A 20,919-nucleotide genomic window follows, 5' to 3' on the forward strand; every position below is an offset into this window, starting at 1 on the left:
TAAGTATATAAGAGTTATAATTTATTATACAAGTTATAACCCCCGTCTTGTAAATTTAATCTCGTAACGTGCTTTGTGATGACTGAAGGAAGGGCGGGCACCATTCCTGTCAGCACCCCCCCACCACCACGGCGCATGCGCCCTCCTGACCGCGCGGGGGCGCTGTGCCCCCCCCATCCGCGGCCGTTCCCTCAGGGCGGAGCCCGCCGTCCCAGAACCCCCCGCGCGCGCTGTAGGCGTGTTGAGCGGGGGGGGGGGGGGGGCGCGGCTGGGGGCGCGCTCGGTGGGGGCGCGCGCGCGCGCGGCCGGGCACGCGCTCGTCGGGCACGCGCTCACCCCCCTCAGGCCCCAAGGCGTCGGCCCCTGAGGGAGCGGGGGCTGAGGGGCGGCGGCGGCGGCGCCGGGCATGCGGGCGGTGGGACGGGGCCGGGACAGCGGGACCGGGAGCGGGCCGGCAGGGGGATGCTGTCGCGGAAGAAGACCCGCACGGAGCTCTCGAAGCCCGGCGAGGTGCAGGGCAAGTACGTGAAGAAGGAGACCAGCCCGCTGCTCCGCAGTGAGTGTCGGGGGGGCCGGGGATGCCGGGTTTTTGTCACGGTTTTCCAGATTGTTAGCAAACAGGCGTCGGGAGGGCGCTTGAGGTGCTCGATGTGGGTGTCTGAAGGCAAACGGAGCCGGATTGTGTGGCGGTGTAGCGGCTGGGTTATCCTGGGGGCCGCAGGCACCTAGCTCCCCAGTCAGCAGCCTGATCACGCTGGCCTGGCCCTTAATTAATACACGTTAAGGCCTTCATGCCAAGCTGAAGGTGTGTCTGGCGGCCTAAGGCCTCGTACACATCTGCTCTGTGCCGTGATGTAACGATTGCGTGACTGCTTTGCCGTGGCTGTCATAAACTGACTGATTACCCCTCCTGCGAGGCACTGAATTCGTGGTGCGAGTTGTTAAGTTATAACTTCACGAGAGCTCGTTAATGAGCTTAATAACAGGCATGGCTTCCCTCGGAATTGAAGCTGCTTGTGTTAGCTCACCTGGAAGGAAAGCGGTTATTGAAGCCGTGCCGAGAGCAATGGGAGAGGAGCGGTGCTTTGTTTGTGGAGGGAGGCGGCGGAGCTGCGTGAGGGGTGTCAGCGCTCACGTGCAAAGCTCCCTTTATGTGAAGGAGAAAAGGGAATTTTCTAATAACTTGATAATTTACGTGCACCAAAAGACAGTGTTTTGTTGGCCCAACTCTATATTTAGCGGAGAAAGGACAAATTCTGCTCGTGGTTCAGTTGTAGGCAGGGTACATGGATGCTCTGGGTCACGCAGAGAGGAGAGCGATGAAGGCTGGCTGGTGTAGCCATGGTCAAGGGGTAGGGGGGTGGGAGGTGTTTGGTGTTGTTTTTTGTAGCTGCGATTACGCTGGCAAAACTGCTTTTTTTTGGCAATAGGCTGTTGCAGGCAGAGGGTGGGATGGCTTTTGTTGTGGCAGTGCACGCTGCAGCATTACCGTTTTACTCAACGTGCATTAGAGGTGCTTTAAAGGGGTTCTAGCACTCGAATTTCTTTGTTTCCGTGGTGTAAATCAGGCATTGTAGCCAGCCAAGTACATTAAGTGCACACAGTTCTTATTTCTCGTTTATGCTATAACAGATCTGATGCCTTCGTTTATCCGCCACGGTCCAACCATTCCAAGACGAACTGATATCTGTCCTCCTGACTCCACTCCTGCGTATGCTGCTGGGGGAGATGGAATTGTTTCCAGGAACCAGAGCTTCCTTCGAACTCCAGTGCAGAGGCCACCTCATGAAATAATGAGACGTGAAAGCAACAGACTGTCTGCACCCTCCTATCTTGCTCGAAGTTTAGCTGATGTCCCTAGAGAATACGGCTCTTCCTCCCAGTCCTTTTTAACAGAAGCTAATTCTGTTATGGAAAATGGGGACGCCGGTGCCCGTTGCTACTATTACGATCACTTCTATGACGCCCAAAGGAGACGCCAGTTAAATGACCGCTTGCATGAGGACTACAGGTATTACGAACACAACAGTGATCTTTTCCAGAGGCTGTCCCAGAATCACGGGAGGCACACTTCAGGTAAGTGTGGATTAATTGTTGTTTGTTAAATGTTATTGGAAGGCTTCTGGTGCGGGAGTATATCTGGATGATCCTGGTCAAATTTTTGAGTTACGCTGGTAGGACAGAGGTTCCTTTTAATGACTTTTCTATGATCTTGAGTATGTGCTGATGGTTTTTATTATTAAGAGTTTGATTGCATATATAGATGGTGATTGATTTATGGGATAAACGAGGTAAGTTTGAGCAAACTTCTTTTAATCCCAAACCTATGTGCAGTTCTCTTGCCCACGTTGAGTCAGATGCTAGCGAGCAAGCAGTTGTACTCGTTAGGGGACAGCTGCTGTTTTCATGAAGTACTGAATAACCAACAGCTCTAAACTATAATATTGCTTTTTTGTTGTTGTTACTATTACAAATATTTATTTTTTAATTTTATAGTGAACCAATTTCTTTATTTGATGTCAAATAAAGAGAGTGACTTTTATGTGTAATTAGCAAATTGGCCTGTAGTTAGTGCTGAAATAGACTTCTTAGTCCTTGACTTTTTTTTAGCTTGTAATATTGCTTGAGGGGGAAACAGGCAAACAGAACTCAGTGGAACCTGTCTTTGTTTTCTCATGGAAGGAGGCAATAAGAAAGAATCTGTTAAATACTTCTTTTTGAAGTATTTGATTACCTGTGATGACGCTGAAGAAGAATTCTGACTGTCATGAATCTATTGTTGAAATTTTAAAAATCTAGGGTTTCAATATTACCTGTGGAAAGGTGACCTTAAAAGTAGTAAATCTGGTGGTATTGAAGCACTGTGCATGCTACTGAAACTATGTTCAAGGAGGAGTTTGAAAGAAACATTTCAGACCTGTAAATAACACGCTGCTAGCTCGTTACTTGTAATCTGTAAACAGAATAGTAAATCTCCTGTCCAGAAGAACAAATTTGCAAGTAAAAATGTCATCGTTTATGGCTGCTGACAGAGCGCATGGAGTTACAATCTGACAGTGCTTTGGTGTTTGTGGTGTGTGGTCTTTTTTGTGTGTTTTTGTTTTGTTTTTTTACTACAGGAACATTTCAGTGAAAAACGGCAGAAAAGTAATGTTAGCTTTCCTGCTGTCAGCCAGTAAATCTTGCAATGCTAATGTTTAAGGCTGGCTGCTCCATCCTTGTTAATTTTGTTAAATGCTGGCTTAATGCATAAATCTATCTGGATTGTGCAGGGAAGCCCTCCACCTCTGACAGCTGTTCTTCAGCCAGCAGTCATTAAACATTTACCTGGCCCAGATAACAAGCACCTGTTTGCATCTGCTGTGCTCGGAGGCAGGAGGGGAGGACTTCATAAACCACTCCATCAATTTGACCTTCAAAATGACGATAACAATGCTGAATGCTGAGAGAGTCTCCCAAAATAATATTGCTGCTTTGCAGAACTGCAAAAATGTTTAAGTGGAAAGGGAGCTCCACCTCTTAGTTTGAAGACTAAGTAATCAACCAAATTTAAAACAAGCTGGAAGTAGAGCTTCACAGCCATATTCTTGTCAATTTCAGCAACACATTTCTTTCTCGTAAGGCTTTTCTCTCCTGTTTGCTTTCATGCATTCTTAGCCATTGGAAAACACAAAGGACGTGCTGGTATTTGCTTGGTCTTTGTCCTTCCCTCAGATGTTGTAACAGTTTGAACAGATTTTACGCCTTTGGTAAGGGGTGGGTCAGTCATATATCTGTAGGAAGAAACCAAAAAGGTGAACATCTTGTCTGAGTGTTATCCCTTTTCCTTTTTTTTTTTTTTTCTTTTTTCCTTTCATCTCAACCTGGAATATAACCTCTTAAATTCCACCTTGAGGTTTCACTGCAGTAAGAGTATTGACCTATGTCCTCAACTTCTGTGTCTTCTCAAGAATTGCTGTTACTTTTTTCAGTAGAACAATTGTGTGTCCGAAAATGAGAAAACCCCATGTCATCTTATTTCTTTTGCCTTGCTGTTAAGCTTATTTTTCTTTGAACCATCCATTGTCATCAAGCCTTAAGTGTTTCTCTTAACACTAATCTCTAATTTCTAGTTCCTCTTTTCCTGCACCTCCAGAACACTGGGTCAGGCCTTTCGCTTTCATTGTCTTTGTCTGAGTTCTCACATGTTTTTAGTGTTGTTTCTAAGTGGTTCACCTAATTGAAACTGTTCTTCAGCAGGACCACTGATGGCTGCAGCTTATAGACTTGCCTAATACTTACAGGTACAAAGTATAATACCCCTTTATTAGCTGTGGTCTGTAAACGCTGCCTCTTGCCTCCTCTCCCAGAAGGTGCTCTCAGCTCTGTTCAGGTTTGGGTCTATTGCTGAGGAGGTGTTGCCTGATGAGCACAAGGTGTAATTAACCTGTGGTGAGTGATGTTTCATTTAGCAGGGGTTACAGCTGAGATGGCCCTTGAGAAGCAGTGTCTGGATACAAAATGTGCATGTGAATTTCAGCTTTTGGTCAAAATAAAAATTCCACTCTTTACAATTTGATGGTAACTGGAAATGTGTTCTTATGGACATCTTCATGCCCAAAGTGGTTGGCAAAGCATTTAAGCAAGTCTCACAATTTTTCAAAAGCTGATGGTGACAGCGTTGCCTCTCATAGGCATTCCTCCTTGAAGTCATGTTTTCTCTCTCTGCATGATTCAGTTCTCCCTGTCTTCATTTTCTTACTCTCATTAGGTTTATTTTTAATTAACAAACTAGTGCTAGTTGTTTTCCTAAGAAGTATTTTCATTTATTTCCTAGTTTTGTATGTTTAGCCACCTCTGTGCGATTTCTTGATTTTTATTTAATTATTTTTTCCAAGTGTCCATTTCAAACTTAATTCTAAGAGACTTTACCTGTCTTTCCTCGACATCTCTTTCCTCTCTTCTAGGTTAAAGGTTTTGGGAGGTCTGTGGTTGAAGTTATACCTACAGTATAGATTGGAACTAACTTGTAACCAAGACCTCAGAGTTATTTGTACCTGTTTGAGCGGTAAGCTGAATAATTCTTGTGTATATGCAAATTGCTGAGATTTAAAAAAGGGATTTTGTGGTGTAGAATTGTAAGTAGTTGTTGCCTGTGATGTCAGAGGAGAAAAATTATTTAACCCTCTGAAGGGAGGGTCCGGTGAGCTTTAGTTAAAAGGAGGTTCACCTCGTGTTAAATTCTGCCCCTTCAGAATTGCAAACTTATTCATAATGAATATGAGAGCAAAATCAAGAAACACAAGTTATTTAATGGACTCTCTTTAGAGCTAAAGTAGCGGGGCTTTTCTTTTCAAGTGTGTACGCTTCACTTTTTTTTTTTTTAATATGGCAATTCCTGACCTTTTCTTCTTTGTGCTGATTCTGCAGTAATTTCAATGTAGAACTTTTGGAAGCTCTCAGAGTACTTCCTGTCATGTCCCCTTCGTTGATTTATGTTTGCCTGGAATGTCCCGTGCCCTCTGACCATCGAGGTGCTTGTGCTCAGGAAGTACCTTCAGAAGCTCTGGCATGTGTTAGGAAGGCCCAGCACTTTTTTGCTATTTTATTATTACTCCCTCCCTTAAACATTCATCTCTCTGCCTGTTTCTTATCTTGGTTTGAAGAGGGAAAGGAAGGGGATTTGGGCATCATTAGGGAAGGGGGGGAAAAAAAGCCCTCAAGACAGTTGACCGAAGTAAAGACAAATAAGAAGGCCTTGCATTTGACTAGACTTGTTCTCCAATACCATGAATTTTGGTTGAAGTTAGCTGTGGGGAGTTTATAGGCTCTAAAACTTTGACATGCAAACCTCTCCTCCTAACTTTGACTTTTTTATGCAGAATGCCTTTATGTTAAAGCCCCTGTATTGCCCTGTGAAAGTATTTCTTCCTGTCACTCACAGTTTGCATCATTCCATATTAATGGAGTAAATATGAACAGACTTCCACTATTGTAGAAGATCCTATGGAATCGTCCCCTTTGTGACATTGTTAGTCTAAGATGGATTTTAAGGGAATATCTTGCGGTGCGCTAGAATATGGTGCTCAAAATTAAAATTTGGGTCTGGTGTTAGGATGCCCTATTGCTCAAGATGTTGAAAAAGACTGAATAATGGCCTGGCCTCACTTAAAACTCAGTATTTTTAGTCTTAGTTCTCATAATAAAAGTGATTGCTGTTCCTTGGCACCTTCTTTTTTTCAAAGTACTGAGAGTGATGGTTGGACCAGATGACCTTGGAGGTTTTTTCCAACCTTTATGACTCTGAATATACATGGAGATGCAAGCAAACTCTATTGAATAGGATTTTCTTTTGCTTTAGAACAGCAAATAATACTCCAGGCTACTTTGCAATTCACTCAAGACCTTAAATTGAAGATACGGTGTTTTACAAGCATTAGGAGACAGAATTAACAAATGAGACTCGGCAGGTTGCAAAGATGCAAGCTGAAAAGGATTTACAATTGCATACATTTAAATTCACTGGAGACTCTGCCTGAAATTCAGTAGTGCTGCTGAGAGTTTTTAAAGAACAGCGCTCATCATTAAACAGAATGAAGGAGATTTTTAACATAAGGAAAAAGCAGATAACTTACATAATGCAGAATTTCTGCCTGGCCTTAGGTACAAAAGCAGCCTGAGTAGTTACAGTGAAGTGGGGATAATTTCTTCCATCAAGAGGAAGGTTGCAGGTTTTAAACTAGACGCTTTGACATAAATGGTTCAAGCTGTAAATTTTTTTTCTTATTTTTTTTTTTTTCCCCTGTAGATAATTTTGTGTTATGCTATTAAAATATATACAGACCCATAGTTCAGGGAATAGCCTTGGTTTTTGTAGTGAATGACTGTGCGAAGCTTTGCTGCTATGAAAATGTTTTAGGGCTAAGACCTCACTTAAAATTAAAACCCAGAAGAATATCCCACTTGGGCAGTATTACACAGAAAAGCAATGTTCATGGTAGGCGGCTTCAGGCTTTCTTGCAGTTTGATTCTTTGGTAAATGCTTTGGAAAAGATGATGTCCCAAGTTATTCTTTGAAGTGTGGTCCTGTCTTTGTGTTCCTTACAGGTGTATGTATCTGAAAATAGATTTTCACCTTCTCTCATTAAAATTGTAGCAAGAACTACTCCTCATACAAGTGTGCTCATTCTGCCTTGAAGGAAGCATCTGCTGAGCTTTTTAAGGAAAAACAGGATACAATTTCTTTTGCTCTCTAGTAACTCTAATTATAGAAACAAATGCCTAAATTATACTAATTGCCATAATGGCTTGATGGCCATAAGACACTGAGTATTACCTGAAAGCTTCCAGCCTGCAGGACATTTCAATGTGATGCCTGGTTTTAAGGGGAGGTAATGCCTACTGAGACTACGCTGGGAGAAACCAGGAGCTGGAACTTAGTGATGGGACAAGAGCAGAACTGCCCGTGTTGCCCTTCCACGGGGTGTGTAGCACTGCTTCTAGGCATGCTTTATAGGTAATTTCTCTCTGCAGTCAGAATCTGATTTTCGTATTTACCCAAGTGCATCCTCCAGTCTTCTCTGACTTCTGGATGAAGAAATGCAGGCGTTGGGTCAAGAGAGCTGCTGGTGCAGAGGATGGCTCACTGCTCAGTGTTCATCACCCTGGCTTGTGCAACTCTTAATACCAACTTGAGATGTTAAAAAGCATTAACCTTTACCCCCAGTAAATAACTATATTGGTATTTTTCTGCTGCAATCATGCTAGAATTTAAGTGGGAGGAACTCATTTTTTTTTTTAAAAAAAGTGCTGGTTTTAACAGCAAACAGAAAAGTATGTTTATACCTTTATACCTTGATGAGAGTTCTTTCCCCCGTCAGGTTTGTGTGTTCAATCTTGCGGTGGTGATTTAATGTTTGCTGTTAATGCGCATGCGGAATTACAACACAGCAGCTCACTTGATTGGGGAAAATACTGAATTTGTTTACCCAAAGTGCAGTATTTCCAAGAAGCTGAAGTGCTTGTGTTTTGTCGCTGGAATGAAAACAAAAACAGTGGCATAACTGTAGCTAGGGCCTGAAATAGTCTCCCTGGCCCCAGTACTGCTAAAGGTCAGGAAGCGTCTAGGATGTTTCTCCTCACTGGAAGTAAAGGTCTGCGTTGCTTAATCCTAATGAGAGGTGGAGCTGTCACATGAAGGCCGCTATTAACTTTCCTTCCTAAAGCTAACGAGTAGGTGAGCGTTCCAGCACGTGGAGATGCTTTAAGGCCAACAGTTCAGAGCACGGCAAGGATAGAAACAGGCTTGTAGATGAGCACAGATCTTCTAAAGAGCAGTGCTCAGCAGGAAATTTGTGGGTTTGATTTTTGTATTCATTGAGTTGCTCTGTAACTTTTCCATTGTGTTATTATTGATCACTCTTATCTCTTACGGGAATGACGGCCCTGTGTAAAATATGGCAGAAAATGTAACCTAATACTTGAAATTGATGGCACCCCTTGGCTGGCGTGCCATATATTGTGCACGTTTTGTAGCAAAGGACTGCTGCCACAGCAAACAACAAATGAAATTGCCTGAGAAATAAAACAGCTTTGCTGCAACTTAAGTGTTACTTAAGTATTGTCTCGGTTAATGACCAGCCCTGAAATTTCTGCTAGGTAATATGATTTAGATGAGATAGGCTGTGCCTTCTCTTTCTGCTCTCAAAAATAAGCACACACAAATGTTAGTTCTGAAAAACAAAGGAAGAGGTGTATTCCTCGGTCAATAGACAAGGTGTTTGTGATGGAGTCACTTTCTGACTGCTAACAAAGTGGGAGGAGTTGCTCCCGTACTGCTCCTTCTGGTTGTAGGGAAACAGTGATGCACAAATTCTGAGAATTGTGATCAAATAGATGCATTTGACTGGGGGATGAAAAGATAATAGGCATTTCTTTAAAGCCAGAGACTGTGTAACTGTAGAATTGCAGGTAACCGAAGGTAATTACTTTAAAATAGAGGTGAGTCAGCAGGTTTCCAAAAGATGAGACACCTCCGAACATCTTGATTGTCACTTAATTGTTTTTTTTTATTAACTTTCTGTAATTTTTCTTTGGGTTCTTAATCAGATCCCTTCCTAAGTATCCCCAGTATACAGAGGGAAGGAGAAGATGAAATGGAATGATGTTCCTTCAGTACATCTCCCAGCATCCAGCTCACTGATTTTTATAGTGTAAAAGCCATGTGCATGTTGGAACAAATAGATTATTTTAAAATAATCATGAGCAGTCTCTTTAACTGGTTATTTGTAAATCATAAATGTGCTGTGTTTGCGGGGCAGAGGTAGGAAATTAATCAGGTATTGCTTCGGGTCAGTTCTCCCAACCCAAAATGCGCTTGACCTGGGTCATTTTACTTCTCTTTTGCTGGAGAAAGTCTTCTCCTAGTGCAGCCTGCTTCACTGAGAGCTGGAAATTACCACTTTTCACGGGCCTCGTTAGCATTATGAAGTGCAGGTGCTCAGCACTAAAGAACGAGATGAGAAGCAGATGAGCAGACTGCTAGAGAAGGAAATGTCCCTCCAAGATCTGCAGAAGGAATGGAATGTGGGGAAAGGAAGAAACCAGGAGACTTTGTGACTTTCTCTCAGCAAAAGGCCTCTAAATCTTGTCTGGACTCTGGTCAGAAGGCCTGACTGTCCCACCCGGGGTGCACATAAGCTAGCTGGTCTAGCAGGCACGGGTGGTTTTGGCAAAGAAGGCACGGCAACGCAAACTTTGGCGTGTGCTGAACGACTCTGTTCAGCAAAGGGCTTTTGCAGGATCCTGGGTGGATCTGGCTTCTCTGTCTGTAGTTCTTGGTGGTGGTTTTTAGCTGATTGCACATGCATCACTAATACCTGTCAGTGCAGTGCTAACCTTCTCCCTCTGCTTGGTTTTCCTCTTCACATTACTGATTTCAAATGGTTAAGACTTCGTTGGTATCCTGTGACTTTTCTAGTTAGTTGTTCCTGACTAAACTAGGAGGAAAAAAAAAGCTGTTTTTTTCCTTGTAGATAAATAGTTCTGATACATCCGTAATAGTGCATAAACAGAAACTCATTTAGGTAAAGCTTTAACATTTGTAATCTTATGTCTGCTCTCTGCTCAGCAAATTGAGCCAATAACAAGAGATTCACCCCTGCTGAATATGCTAAAATACATCTCTTAATTGAAAAAGCAAGGAGGCTTTAACTGTCTGAACGAAGCTGGCCGGTGATCCTGGAGTAGGAGGAGAGCAAAACATGTGAGACTTAAAAGGGGAACAGCTATTTTGACTTCATCAGGTTTTTTTACTTGTGTACAAGTACAGATGCCGTAAATCTTATGGTATTGTTCAAAGTTCATAGTTGCCTCATGCAGGGGGAAAAAAGTTGACTCTGTACATACTGTTGGTTTGGATTATTACCAGTTTGGCTAACCACCGTTTTCCCTTTTTTGTTAGGCATCGGGAGAGTTGCTGCTACGTCTCTAGGAAACTTAACAAATCATAGCTCTGAAGACTTGCCTCTTCCTCCTGGCTGGTCAGTGGACTGGACTATTAGAGGAAGGAAATACTATATAGATCACAACACTAATACAACTCACTGGAGCCACCCACTCGAGCGTGAGGGACTGCCTCCGGGATGGGAGAGAGTCGAGTCAGCAGAATTTGGGGTGTATTACGTGGATCACATCAATAAAAGAGCTCAGTACAAACATCCTTGTGCTCCCAGGTACGACATCAGTCTTGTCTGTTACGATTGCTCTTTTCCTAACCCAGCTGAGGAAGTGGAACTGTTTTTGCCTCACATGCAATGTGCCAAAACCATCTTGTTTTTAGAAGTAAGCTTTACTGGTCCTTGACTAAGATTTTTAGGAGTTATAATTGTTGGTGTCTTTTTTTTCTACATCTGTTACTATCTTAAGTTTAGAAACAGGATATTGTTCCTAACTCACTAAAACAAAGCAAGTATTCCTCTCAACTGTTTGGTAAAACAGCCAAGTCGCTGAGAACAGAACTGAGTTGTTGATTGAAGAGAGACTTGATCCGATGTTCCTGGAGGCTGTCTAGAAAACGGCACCTGTAATGTGAAATATGACTTGTCTTCTTCAGAATGAATTTAGGTATTTTAGCTACGTAAAATTTAAAGGTTAAATAAAATTAGTATGTTCCAAATCTACCAGTTAATTCCTGCTATTCAAGCTTTTTTTTTTTTTTTACTGTTTCCCAGGAAGAGAAAGCTTTTTTTAAGACGTGACGCACAAAAACAAACATAAGAGGATGTCATTTGTTATAAACGGAGCAACGTATCAGCTGCTGCCTGAATACATTTGTTCTAAAATATGAAATGGTGTGTTATTTGGTTGAGTTTGCCTTTTCACTCTTTCCAAACCGGATAGCACTTCCATTCTGCTTTAGCGTCCAGGTAGCGGGCACTAGGTCAGTAGGTCCCGAGCGAGTCGTGCAGCGTGCTAACAGATTGCAGCGCCGCGTAGAGCTGCGCTTGGAATGAAGCACAAATACAGCAACGGGCAGTTGGTCTCGGTAAAGGCTCGCTGAGGCAACGCGCCGCGTGTGGTTGCATCATTGGCCTTCGCGTGTATTAATCTGTACATGAGTGTTAACAATTAAATGCTGCCTGCTTGGAGCTCACTGAGTCTCTCTGCCTTCCTTTGTGCAGCGTTCCCCGTTATGACCAGCCTCCCCCGGTGACTTACCAGCCCCAGCAAGCGGAGCGAAGCCAGCCTCTCCTTGTCCCTGCGAATCCCTACCACACCGCGGAGATTCCGGACTGGCTGCAGGTCTACGCCAGGGCTCCTGTGAAGTGAGCTTGTTTCTTTACTGTTCTTTTCACACCAAATTACTCCTGCGTAGTTTAGAAGGACGCTAAATGAGTTCTGATGGCTGAAAGAACTCCAGCTGGTGTCTGTTTCATAACTGCGTAAGAACTGATGCTGACAGTGCGTGAGGAAGTTACGTTGCATGTTTTCATATAGAATCATTAGGGTTGGAAAAGCCTTCCAAGATCATCTGGTCCAACCACCCCCTACCACCAATGTCACCACTGAACCATGTCCCTAAGCACCACATCCAACCTTTCCTTGGACACCCGCAGGGATGGTACCAGAAACGTGGTTTAAAAATTCCTCGTTGCTTTAATGTTTGCAGCCTGTAATTGCGTGGTGGAAGTTTTTAGCAGATGTGAAAACGCAAAATAAGTACATTTTGGTTTTATTCCACATTTTTATATATTAAAAAAGCCACACTGAATTTAGTGAACCACTGTTGCTTTTTTACGAGCTGAGGATCTAGCCTAAACACGTAATATCCCAAATACTTAAACTTCTAACTTGCTGTTGTTGCTCACAATCAGCCATGCAACAAATTAGTATCAAAAGATGCTTTTTAAACCATATGTAGATGTAATCTCATCCTATATAATATGTTATTAATGTATAATTATATAATGACTGTTATATTTAATATTATTTAAATACTTCAAACCACATGTATACATTATATTATGGTTTAAACCATTACTATAATTTTTATATCTCCCCAAAATAGAGCCAAAATCTGCCCGTTAAAGGGATTTGACACTTTTTTCTTCCAGTTGAAAATTGTGTGTAGTAAGTATGACCGTTCTTTGTGTCATCTTACTAGAAGATTGGAGACCCGTTCATCACGTTAGCTTGCTTTGTATTAGGCATCACTTAAAAATCATCGCGGTACTTCTTGCAGATCCCGTGGCTTGCGGAATGTTCCGTTGGAGAACTGGTACGATGTGATTTACTTTCAGTGCATTTGTGAGAATGGTCCCAAAGGGATACAAAGAATATATCTTTTTTTTCAGGGTGTTAACTTCCTAATGTGTATATTACTCCTTTATTACAAAACAAAAACAAAAAAAAAAAACTGTGAAGAACTTGTAGATTGAATTCAGACTGAAATCAGGGTTTCCAATCGAGCTCTAATTACCACTAAGTGGTGATAAAAAGTTATTTTTCTGAAGAAACGTCCCTCTGTGACCAGGGAATGGCCTCCAAGAGTAGATTTAAGTCAACATAATGAAACATTTTCTGATGGGTTCAGCTCTGCAAAAGACTAAGTGAATAGAAAAGCAATAAAAAAAATCCAGGTAACATTTCAGTGATGATGAAACCAGGTATGTTTTCATAAAGGAAATACGGAGAAACCGATTTGTACAGCAGTGAGCAGGTCAGTCTATAGTGGCACGTTCCGAAGTTGCATGTGATCGGTGACTTCCAGCTGAAATATTTTTGTAGCTGCTTCTTAGCTATAATTTGGGTGTGCTTAATTACTGCTTGTGGCTACTGGGCTTGCCTAAAATCCAGCAGTATATTATACACCAAGGACACACTAAGTTCCTGTAAGCTATGAGAGGACTTATTTCCTAGAAACACTTTCAGGTTTTGGCTGCGACTGCGTTTCTTTATTTAGGTCTTTGGCACATTGAGACAATGCAGTTTGAAATATTTCAGCCTGTGTTGTGTAAATTCTTGCCGGTACTTCTCTTGAAACTTGAGGATAAGCAATATAAGGTTCTCAGAAATTTCTTTAATAGGCTGAGCCATTCTGTAATGTTTAATTCTGTAATGTTTAATTCTTGAGGTCTCTTCCAACCTAGAAATTCTGTGATTAATTCATTCAGTGTTTGAGAAGAATTAGCATTGTTCAGAGGAGCCAAAAATCACGTGCTTGCCTGTATCCTTTTAACTTTCTTCTGTTAAGGTAGTTCTGGTGGCAATATGAATATTCATGGAACTCTCAAACACTTCTGTGAAGAAGCAAATCCTGTTTTATGCACTTTTATACTGGAAAAGTGAGGAAAAGAGGTAGCAGCTGCAACTGGCTTGCTGTCACCTCAGCATGAGGGCTTCTTAGAGACCATTTGACAGATATTTTCAGTTACTAAAATCAAGCTCACTTTCACATTACAAACGTGGTTGTGATAACAAACCTCTTGTGAAAACAACTGGCTTAAAGCTTGGGGGAAAAATCTAGCGATGCTTGTTAAGTTTTTAAACTGCACTTCCTAAAAGCTGAGGATGAGAACTGCGTGCATTTCCTACCGTGTTCTAGCAGAAAAATGAAAGCTGGCAAAACACCTCCGTATTGGTAGTAGGGGAGTATCTTCTACAGTCTGCTATTTGAAAGTGGCTGCAAAACTTGTTGATCAATCGTGCTGTTTTCCACTGAGATCGTCGTGGTATATTTTGTTATGGATGCCTGGTGCTGTAGCTTGAGGAGCTGACTAAAGGCCAGGCGTTGAGGCAAAACAAAGATATTCTAGCAAAAACAGGTAACAGCTTTTCCTTTGACAGGTTTTCTAAAGGATAAGAATTCTGACCACTGGAAGAATCTAATGGGGAGTTGTGGCAGGTGCTAGCCGTAATGTTTTCCTATTTTAGTGAAAAACAATCAATCTCTTAAGAATAAAAAGAAGATATTTTGCTCACCAGACAGCAAAGAGGCTTTGAGGTCTAATAATAACTTGAGTAATGATTTCCAATACCAAGGTACTGGTGACACCTTGAAGCACCCCTTTCCCCTCTGTCCCAGTATCTGTCCAGGGCTTTTTTTTGAAAGCATAAGCACAGTTAGCAGGATGTTCACAGTGAAACCAAGACACCTGGCATGCATTTAAGCCCTTGCCAGACTCAGAAGATGAATAAACATTCGATTTCAAAGTCCTGAAGACCAGTGGGATAGGCGCTCTAAGAGTACGCCAGAGTGCACGCGTGGGACTTTGAGGGTGAGGATGCTGAAAGTGCCTTCCTCGTCAAAGAGGCTGCGGTTCAGATTTTCCCCCCACCTCTTTTGAAGCAAGGATCAGAACCCAGGTCTTTCCCCTTGCAGCCGTAACCAGGAGGCTGTAAATATTTTGGGCAGCTCACCATCTGTCGTGTTGAAAGTGAATGTTGCGTTGAATTCTTGTTGTCCATTGGGAACAGCCCTGGAGACGGAGTGTTCTGCCTGGTGAGCTCTTCTCTCCTTGCCCAGGAGGAAAGGCTCGGTGCTGTGCAGGAATCTTTTGCCAACGTGCTCTTGGTTTCTGGCTCTGTGACTAGTTGCCCCTCTACGAAATGCCTGGGGTGTCTAGGTTGGGTCCCTCGCGTGCCGTGAGCCTTGGGAGGCACATCTGCTCCTGGAACCAGGCGAGTGTCCCCGTGGCTGCCAGCTGGGGCTGGCTCTCCTGGCCAGGCTTTACCAGTCATCACCTTGAGGTGGAAAGAGACATCAAAGGGAGCAGCCTGTTTATTTTAGGCTTTGGTATCTCTCTGGCTCTCTGAAGTCCTTGTACTACTTGCTTTACGCAGACAAGGGGAGGTCTGCGCTGTGGCTTGTTAACACGTCCGCTTGTCAGGCACGCTGACTTGAGGCAGGTCTCTGTTAGCGACCCCTTAGCCACGGGGGTGGCTGAGCCTGAACTGGCCAATGCAGGTCTTCACCAAAGGGCTTCTTGCTGTTGGCCCAGCGACACGGGCTTTTTCTTTCAAGTTCCAGCTCCTGGAGAAATATCCTGCATGCCAGCATCTCCTGCTTTGTACCATCAGGCAGCTATTCCCCCGCGGGGTCTGGTGGTGATACTGGATGCCCGGCCTCGAGCCAGAGACTTGGAGTCCTCTCTCTGCAGCATCACCATGATTTTGTGCAAAAACTTTGTTAGAAATGCTGGTTTTTACTGGGACCTTGGAAAACCTTCTCCTACCGTTGGCACAAAAAGAGCACGCTTGGAAAAAAAAAAAAAAAAAAGGTTGTTTTCTTGACAAAGAAATAGATACTGGGGATCTGGAGGCAACCCAACCCCCGTGTAGTTGGATCTGGTGGCAGCTAAAAAGTGACTGATAGAAGAAACGTAGAGTATTGGAAAAAAGGGTGTGCAGGCAGTGTGTTCAGGGAGTCTCAGCGCAGGCTTGTGTTCACATTCCCTTTGTCCTGATAGTTTCTTGTTTTAAAAGAATCAGAATAACCGGAGTTGGAAGGGACCCACGAGGACCATCAAGCCCAGCTCTTGGGTCCATGCAGGACCACCCAAAAATCCGCCCGTAAGGGGTTGGATAGTTCCTGGGGTTTATATATGGAGGGAAATCGATACTACAGACACGAAGCTTGGGGAAAACAAGTCTTGAAGAGTTTTTATGGCATGGAAGTGAGTCGCTGACTAACGTGTGATTGAACAACCCTCTCCATTATAAACCGGCCTTCATTTGACAAGCCGTCTCGTTCCCGTGCAGCTTCAGTGCCAGTCTGGATTGCGGAAAATTCCTCGCAGGAGAATGGCCCTGATTACTCACAAGGCGCGGTTTGGCAGCCAGGACACAAAGCGCAGCCTTCGGGAAACTTCGGCAGCTCTGCTAGTGAGACGAGGGAGGCTCGAGGAGGCTCGTATTGCATGGAGTTAACATGCACTGCTCTTCATTTTGGAGAGCGAGGAGTTTGATTTTGTACAGAGCTTGTCTGTACGCTGCCCTCTTCCTCTGCCTGTGTTTGCTCTGAGCTTTCACGTTCTGCAGAGTGCTGCCGAGCCGTGTCCATCTCCCTCCTCAGGGCAGAATCGCTGGCGATAGGAGCAGCTTTCTGATGACCCAAGCTGCTGCGCTTTGCCTTGCACAACCTGCTCCTCCTTGTAAGCGGTGGAAGCGGGAAGAAATATAACAGCCTGTACCCAGAACTGGTTGGCTTCCAGCTGTGCGTGTTTCCAGACAGAGCAGATGTTCCTGCGGGGGGGCTTGAGGCGGCACCGAAGTTACATGCAGAACCAGCGCCTTTCAGGCTCTCTTCCCTTGGCACCCCCGTCTCCAGGGGACCTCCTCAGGTCCACAGCAGCTCATTTATTCCAGGGTGAGGATGAAGAACATCTGTGGGCTTCCTTCTCTTCCCTCCCACAACCCTTGCTGGTGCTATCTGATCCCCCCGTCCGCTGTCCTGTGAGGTTCATGACCTGCAGTTGGAGACGCTGATTGAGGTTATTGCTGCTAATTAACCAAGAGCAGGACGGTGTCCAAGAGTGCTCGTTAAGGCTGGAACAAGAATGCTGTGGAAACAAAAGTGCGTTGTGAGGGAAAACTTGCAGGCCTGCAGTGCTCTGCCTCTGGGAGGTACTTGCTGGGGAATACCAGGATGAGCTGTTAAAGCAGTTCATTTTCTTCTTTCCTATTGAAGGCTTGTGTAGCAGAATTGATGTTCTAAACCAAGGCATAAAATGCGTTTGGGGAGCGTTAGTGTAGTCAGTTAATAGGAAAGGTCTTTAGGACTTCTAGAATTTACCTTTATGAGAAGTTCCCCGTGTGCCTGGTGACAGGACGAGGGGGAATGGGCTCAAGTTGCGCCAGGGGAGGTTTGGGTTGGATATTAGGAAGAACTTCTTTCCTGAACGGGTTGTTAGTCACTGGAATAGGCTGCCCAGGGAAGTGGTGGAGTCCCCATCCCTGGAGGTCTTTAAAAGACATTTAGATGTAGAGCTTAGGGTTATGGTTTAGTGGAGGACTTGTTAGTGCTAGGTCAGAGGTTGGACTCGGTGATCTTGGAGGTCTCTTCCAACCTAGACTACTCTGTGATTCTGTACTTGGGCATATTCAGTGATTCTGCGGGCTAGCTCTAAGCAGTGTTTCTCCAGTGCACTTTGAGACGCAGCTCACTGTCTTTAGGCGTTAATTACTTAGTTCTTCACCTAAAACAGGCTGATCAATGTAGGCTGTGGATGGCTACAAAGCTGCTGAGGTCAGTTCTTCACAGAACACACGGTGGTGTGTGTTTGCTCGTGGTGGCATGTGAATAATCATCTCCTGTCCATCTCCTGTCTCCCACCAGGTACGACCACATCCTGAAGTGGGAGCTCTTCCAGCTCGCCGACCTGGACACGTACCAGGGCATGCTGAAGCTGCTCTTCATGAAAGAACTGGAACGCATCGTGAAGCTGTACGAGGCGTACAGGCAGGCCCTCCTCACCGAGCTGGAGCATCGCAAGCAGAGGCAGCAGTGGTATGCCCAGCAGCACGGCAAGAATTTCTAAGCTAACAACTCTTTCCAATAGACTTTTACGAGGACACTACGAGCTTTAAAAAGTTTCCACACTTCATACTATGAAAAAGTGCTTTGGTTGAAAAGGCAGCTTATTTTTGTTGACGTTGCACCTTTGTTATTATCCTCTTGAATATTTTTCTACATGTATTATGTATTGTTTATAAAATGAAAAATGTTTGTTAATCTTTTTCCATACAAAAACTAGTTTATTATTCTGAAAACCAGCATGGAGTTCTGGAGTTTGATCAGAGACCTGATTCTGGTATCTTTTTCTAGCAGTTGGCTGTATTATTAAGAAGCTGACTATATATTTTTAAACGGCAATAGATGCAATTACAAGAAATGCCCTGGATGCAAAACACTGTTAAAATCCAAATGAGTATTTTGGTGTATTTCCCTCTGGACTTGGTGTCCCTCTTGAGAGAGAGGTCTGCTCCTTGTTTACAGCTTTAATGTACAGAACCCTGACACTGTTACTTTTCAGTACTAGAGCCGTACAGAAGCTGATTTCACCAGTCTAAAAGTGCTTCATGAAAATGAAGTCAGAGTTGCCTTATTTTTTACTTTGTTTAATGCATTATTACCTTAGATTTATTACTAGTTTTCACAGCAGTTAGTCAGAGGGCGAAATACTTGTACCTTCTTAAAGACCGGTATCACTAAGAAGCTCTTCAAAGGTTCTTAAATGCTAGGTAGACTGCATTTTATGAGCCCCAGTCACACGGGAAGGTAGTAGCATTGTCTAACCAGCTTACCAACCAGCTGCACCACACCACGAAACAAATCAGGGATGTATCAACACTTTTTTACCGAGCTTTGTCTTGTATTAAAGTTTCCTTACTTGGGGAAAATTTTTACTTGTACAGTTACCCTCGCTGATATTTTCATTTGGTTCATTGATTGTCCTGAAATGTTATTTATGGATTCTTTTTAGTGCAATAAACATTGTTGCAGACAAAATACATTTCTTGTAAAATCCTATTAATTCAATAAAAATCACTTTTGTTTAATGAGTGAAAAGGGTGGCCAACTGCTTTTTCACCTTTCAGCAGGTCAAATGGAATGGTTAGAGCCAAAAAGGTCTGACTGGGAGTGGTCACAACCAGAAGCTGGGCTGGCTGCAGGAGGGACCTGCACAGACCTCGTCCCCTGCACGAGTCCCAGTAGAACAGAGCTCCTCTTGGTGCTGTTCTCTTTTTAAACCCAACCACTGCCCTGCAAGAGTGCTGTACCCACCTTGCTGTGACTGCCGGGTGTGGGTGCAGCTGGGACCCACGCGTAAATGTCTGTATCGTGACATGCACTGGCTCTTCAAATCTGTCTCATCTTCCCTGCCATCAGTGAGATGTGCGGGCATCGTTGTACCCTGAGAGGGCTGCAGAGCTGAGCGTGGAGCCCTCCTGTGGCCTCGTTCCCTTTCAAGAAGCTTTTCCTCAGCTCTTCAGAAAGCTGGAAGCTTTGCTTTGCCCAAAACTTGCTTGCACCCTACCAGTGACCGAAGCACCTCAGGGAGGTCACACCCTGGCAGTGAACAGGCCAGAGCAACATCAAGCAACTATTGAAGCACCAGTTCTGGAGGCCAGGAGGAAATCAGAAAAGCATGTAAGAAATAACGCTGAGAAGCCCTTAAGTCGTTAGTCGCTAATTACTTCCTCTGGAGCCAACTTCTTAGGAACAAAAAGCAAACTTTAATCGTTCTGATGATAAAAGAATAGAACTGTTTAACACACTTTTATGCACTGTAATGAATATATATATACAGAAATACAGTGAAACCTTCTCCAATACATATACAAAGTGATACTTTGTGCATCGGTTACGAATGGAAACATACGCGTTCCTTACAATATCGTTAACATACCATAGCAGGTGTCCTTACAGTTTCTGATAAAGCAAGTTAATACATTTTTAATTATGTCGATGTAATTAGTTGATTGAAGAAAACCCTTGGTTACATGTTATAACTTGTTCAAGTATTTGAAAATAAGATGATTTTGAATAATGCTAAGGTTTGGAAGGTTTTTAGTTGCAGTATCACATAAATTATAATTGCTTTAATGACTTCGTGATTAAAAAGGGGAAAATAAGGCTTCATAAATTAGTTGGGAAGTGTGCCGGATATTGCAAATTAAAAGCACTTGGTATTCGCAGCAGTGCCGATATGTACATATTAACAGAACAAAAAACATGCCTACATCTTCCCATCGAACACTGTTGTCGCACGAACACACCGAACCGGCGCACACGTGGGCTTGTTCCCTGCACTCCCCCCCCCAGCGCCAGGAGCTCGCCATGGGTACAGCGATGGAAGTGTCTAACCGGTGAGCGGCCGCGTCTCCTCCGTGCGCCGAGGGGAGCTCGTCCGGCCTACAGCTTCTTCCTCTCCGAGCCCTCGGCGGGCTCCGCTTTCTGTGCGGGGAAGGCGTGGTGGTACAAGTGTCTGTGAGTCGCGGCCGCGCTGTACAGTTTGTACAAAGCCTAGGGGAAAAAAAACAGAGAAGATGCTGACGGGCCGTGTTGCAGCAGCAGGTTCGGACTGTCTGCAGCGCGCGGTTTGGTTTGGGCACCAGCTCGGCCGTGCGTAATGTCCAAAAAGGGGAAAAAAAAGAGTTCAGGAGTTCACTGATCTCTCAGACATCTCACCTAAGGGGAAGACTTCAGCTGCCTTCAGCTGAGGCCCACCTGCAGTGTGAGAAAGGGTTCGGCAGGGGCTGGTTTTCCCTGCGTGTTTCACACACAGGCTTTAAATTTCTGCACTCTCAGCACTTTTTTTTTTACCCCACCAGGCAGAAATACATTGCATCACAGAGAGGGCTTTGCTGTGTAATTTGTATCTGGCTTTTCTACGTGATTTTTCTGAGGGTGAGTGCAGATTTTTTTCCTTCTCACGT

At 43.9% G+C, this 20,919-nt stretch overlaps 2 protein-coding genes across 4 annotated transcripts in view; one reads left to right on the forward strand and one right to left on the reverse strand.

The window, feature by feature from the left end:
* Positions 1-363: 363 nt before the first annotated feature.
* SAV1 (salvador family WW domain containing protein 1) lies at positions 364-19,048 on the forward strand. The gene is made up of 6 exons (XM_035329000.1): positions 364-411; positions 449-556; positions 1,633-2,076; positions 10,442-10,712; positions 11,661-11,804; positions 17,816-19,048. Exons 2-6 carry the CDS (start codon positions 463-465, stop codon positions 18,015-18,017), a joined length of 1,155 nt encoding a protein of 384 aa, XP_035184891.1. The 5' UTR covers positions 364-411; positions 449-462; the 3' UTR covers positions 18,018-19,048.
* Positions 19,049-19,693: 645 nt separating this feature from the next.
* The window catches only part of ATL1 (atlastin GTPase 1), a 29,494-nt gene continuing 28,268 nt past the window's right edge, over positions 19,694-20,919 (reverse strand). For 2 of the 3 annotated variants that reach the window (XR_004751340.1, XR_004751339.1), the window contains 2 exons: positions 20,332-20,506; positions 19,694-20,256 (listed from right to left, as the gene is read on the reverse strand). Coding sequence is in view for 1 of the 3 variants with exons in the window: in XM_035328115.1 (XP_035184006.1) it covers positions 20,396-20,506 (111 nt within the window). In the remaining 2 variants the exon portion in view is untranslated. Of the gene's footprint in view, positions 20,268-20,331; positions 20,507-20,919 lie in introns of all 3 variants that reach the window. The other variant, XM_035328115.1, reaches the window with a different exon arrangement.

Source organism: Oxyura jamaicensis, chromosome 5 (assembly GCF_011077185.1).
Source record: "Oxyura jamaicensis isolate SHBP4307 breed ruddy duck chromosome 5, BPBGC_Ojam_1.0, whole genome shotgun sequence".
NCBI lineage: Eukaryota > Metazoa > Chordata > Aves > Anseriformes > Anatidae > Oxyura > Oxyura jamaicensis.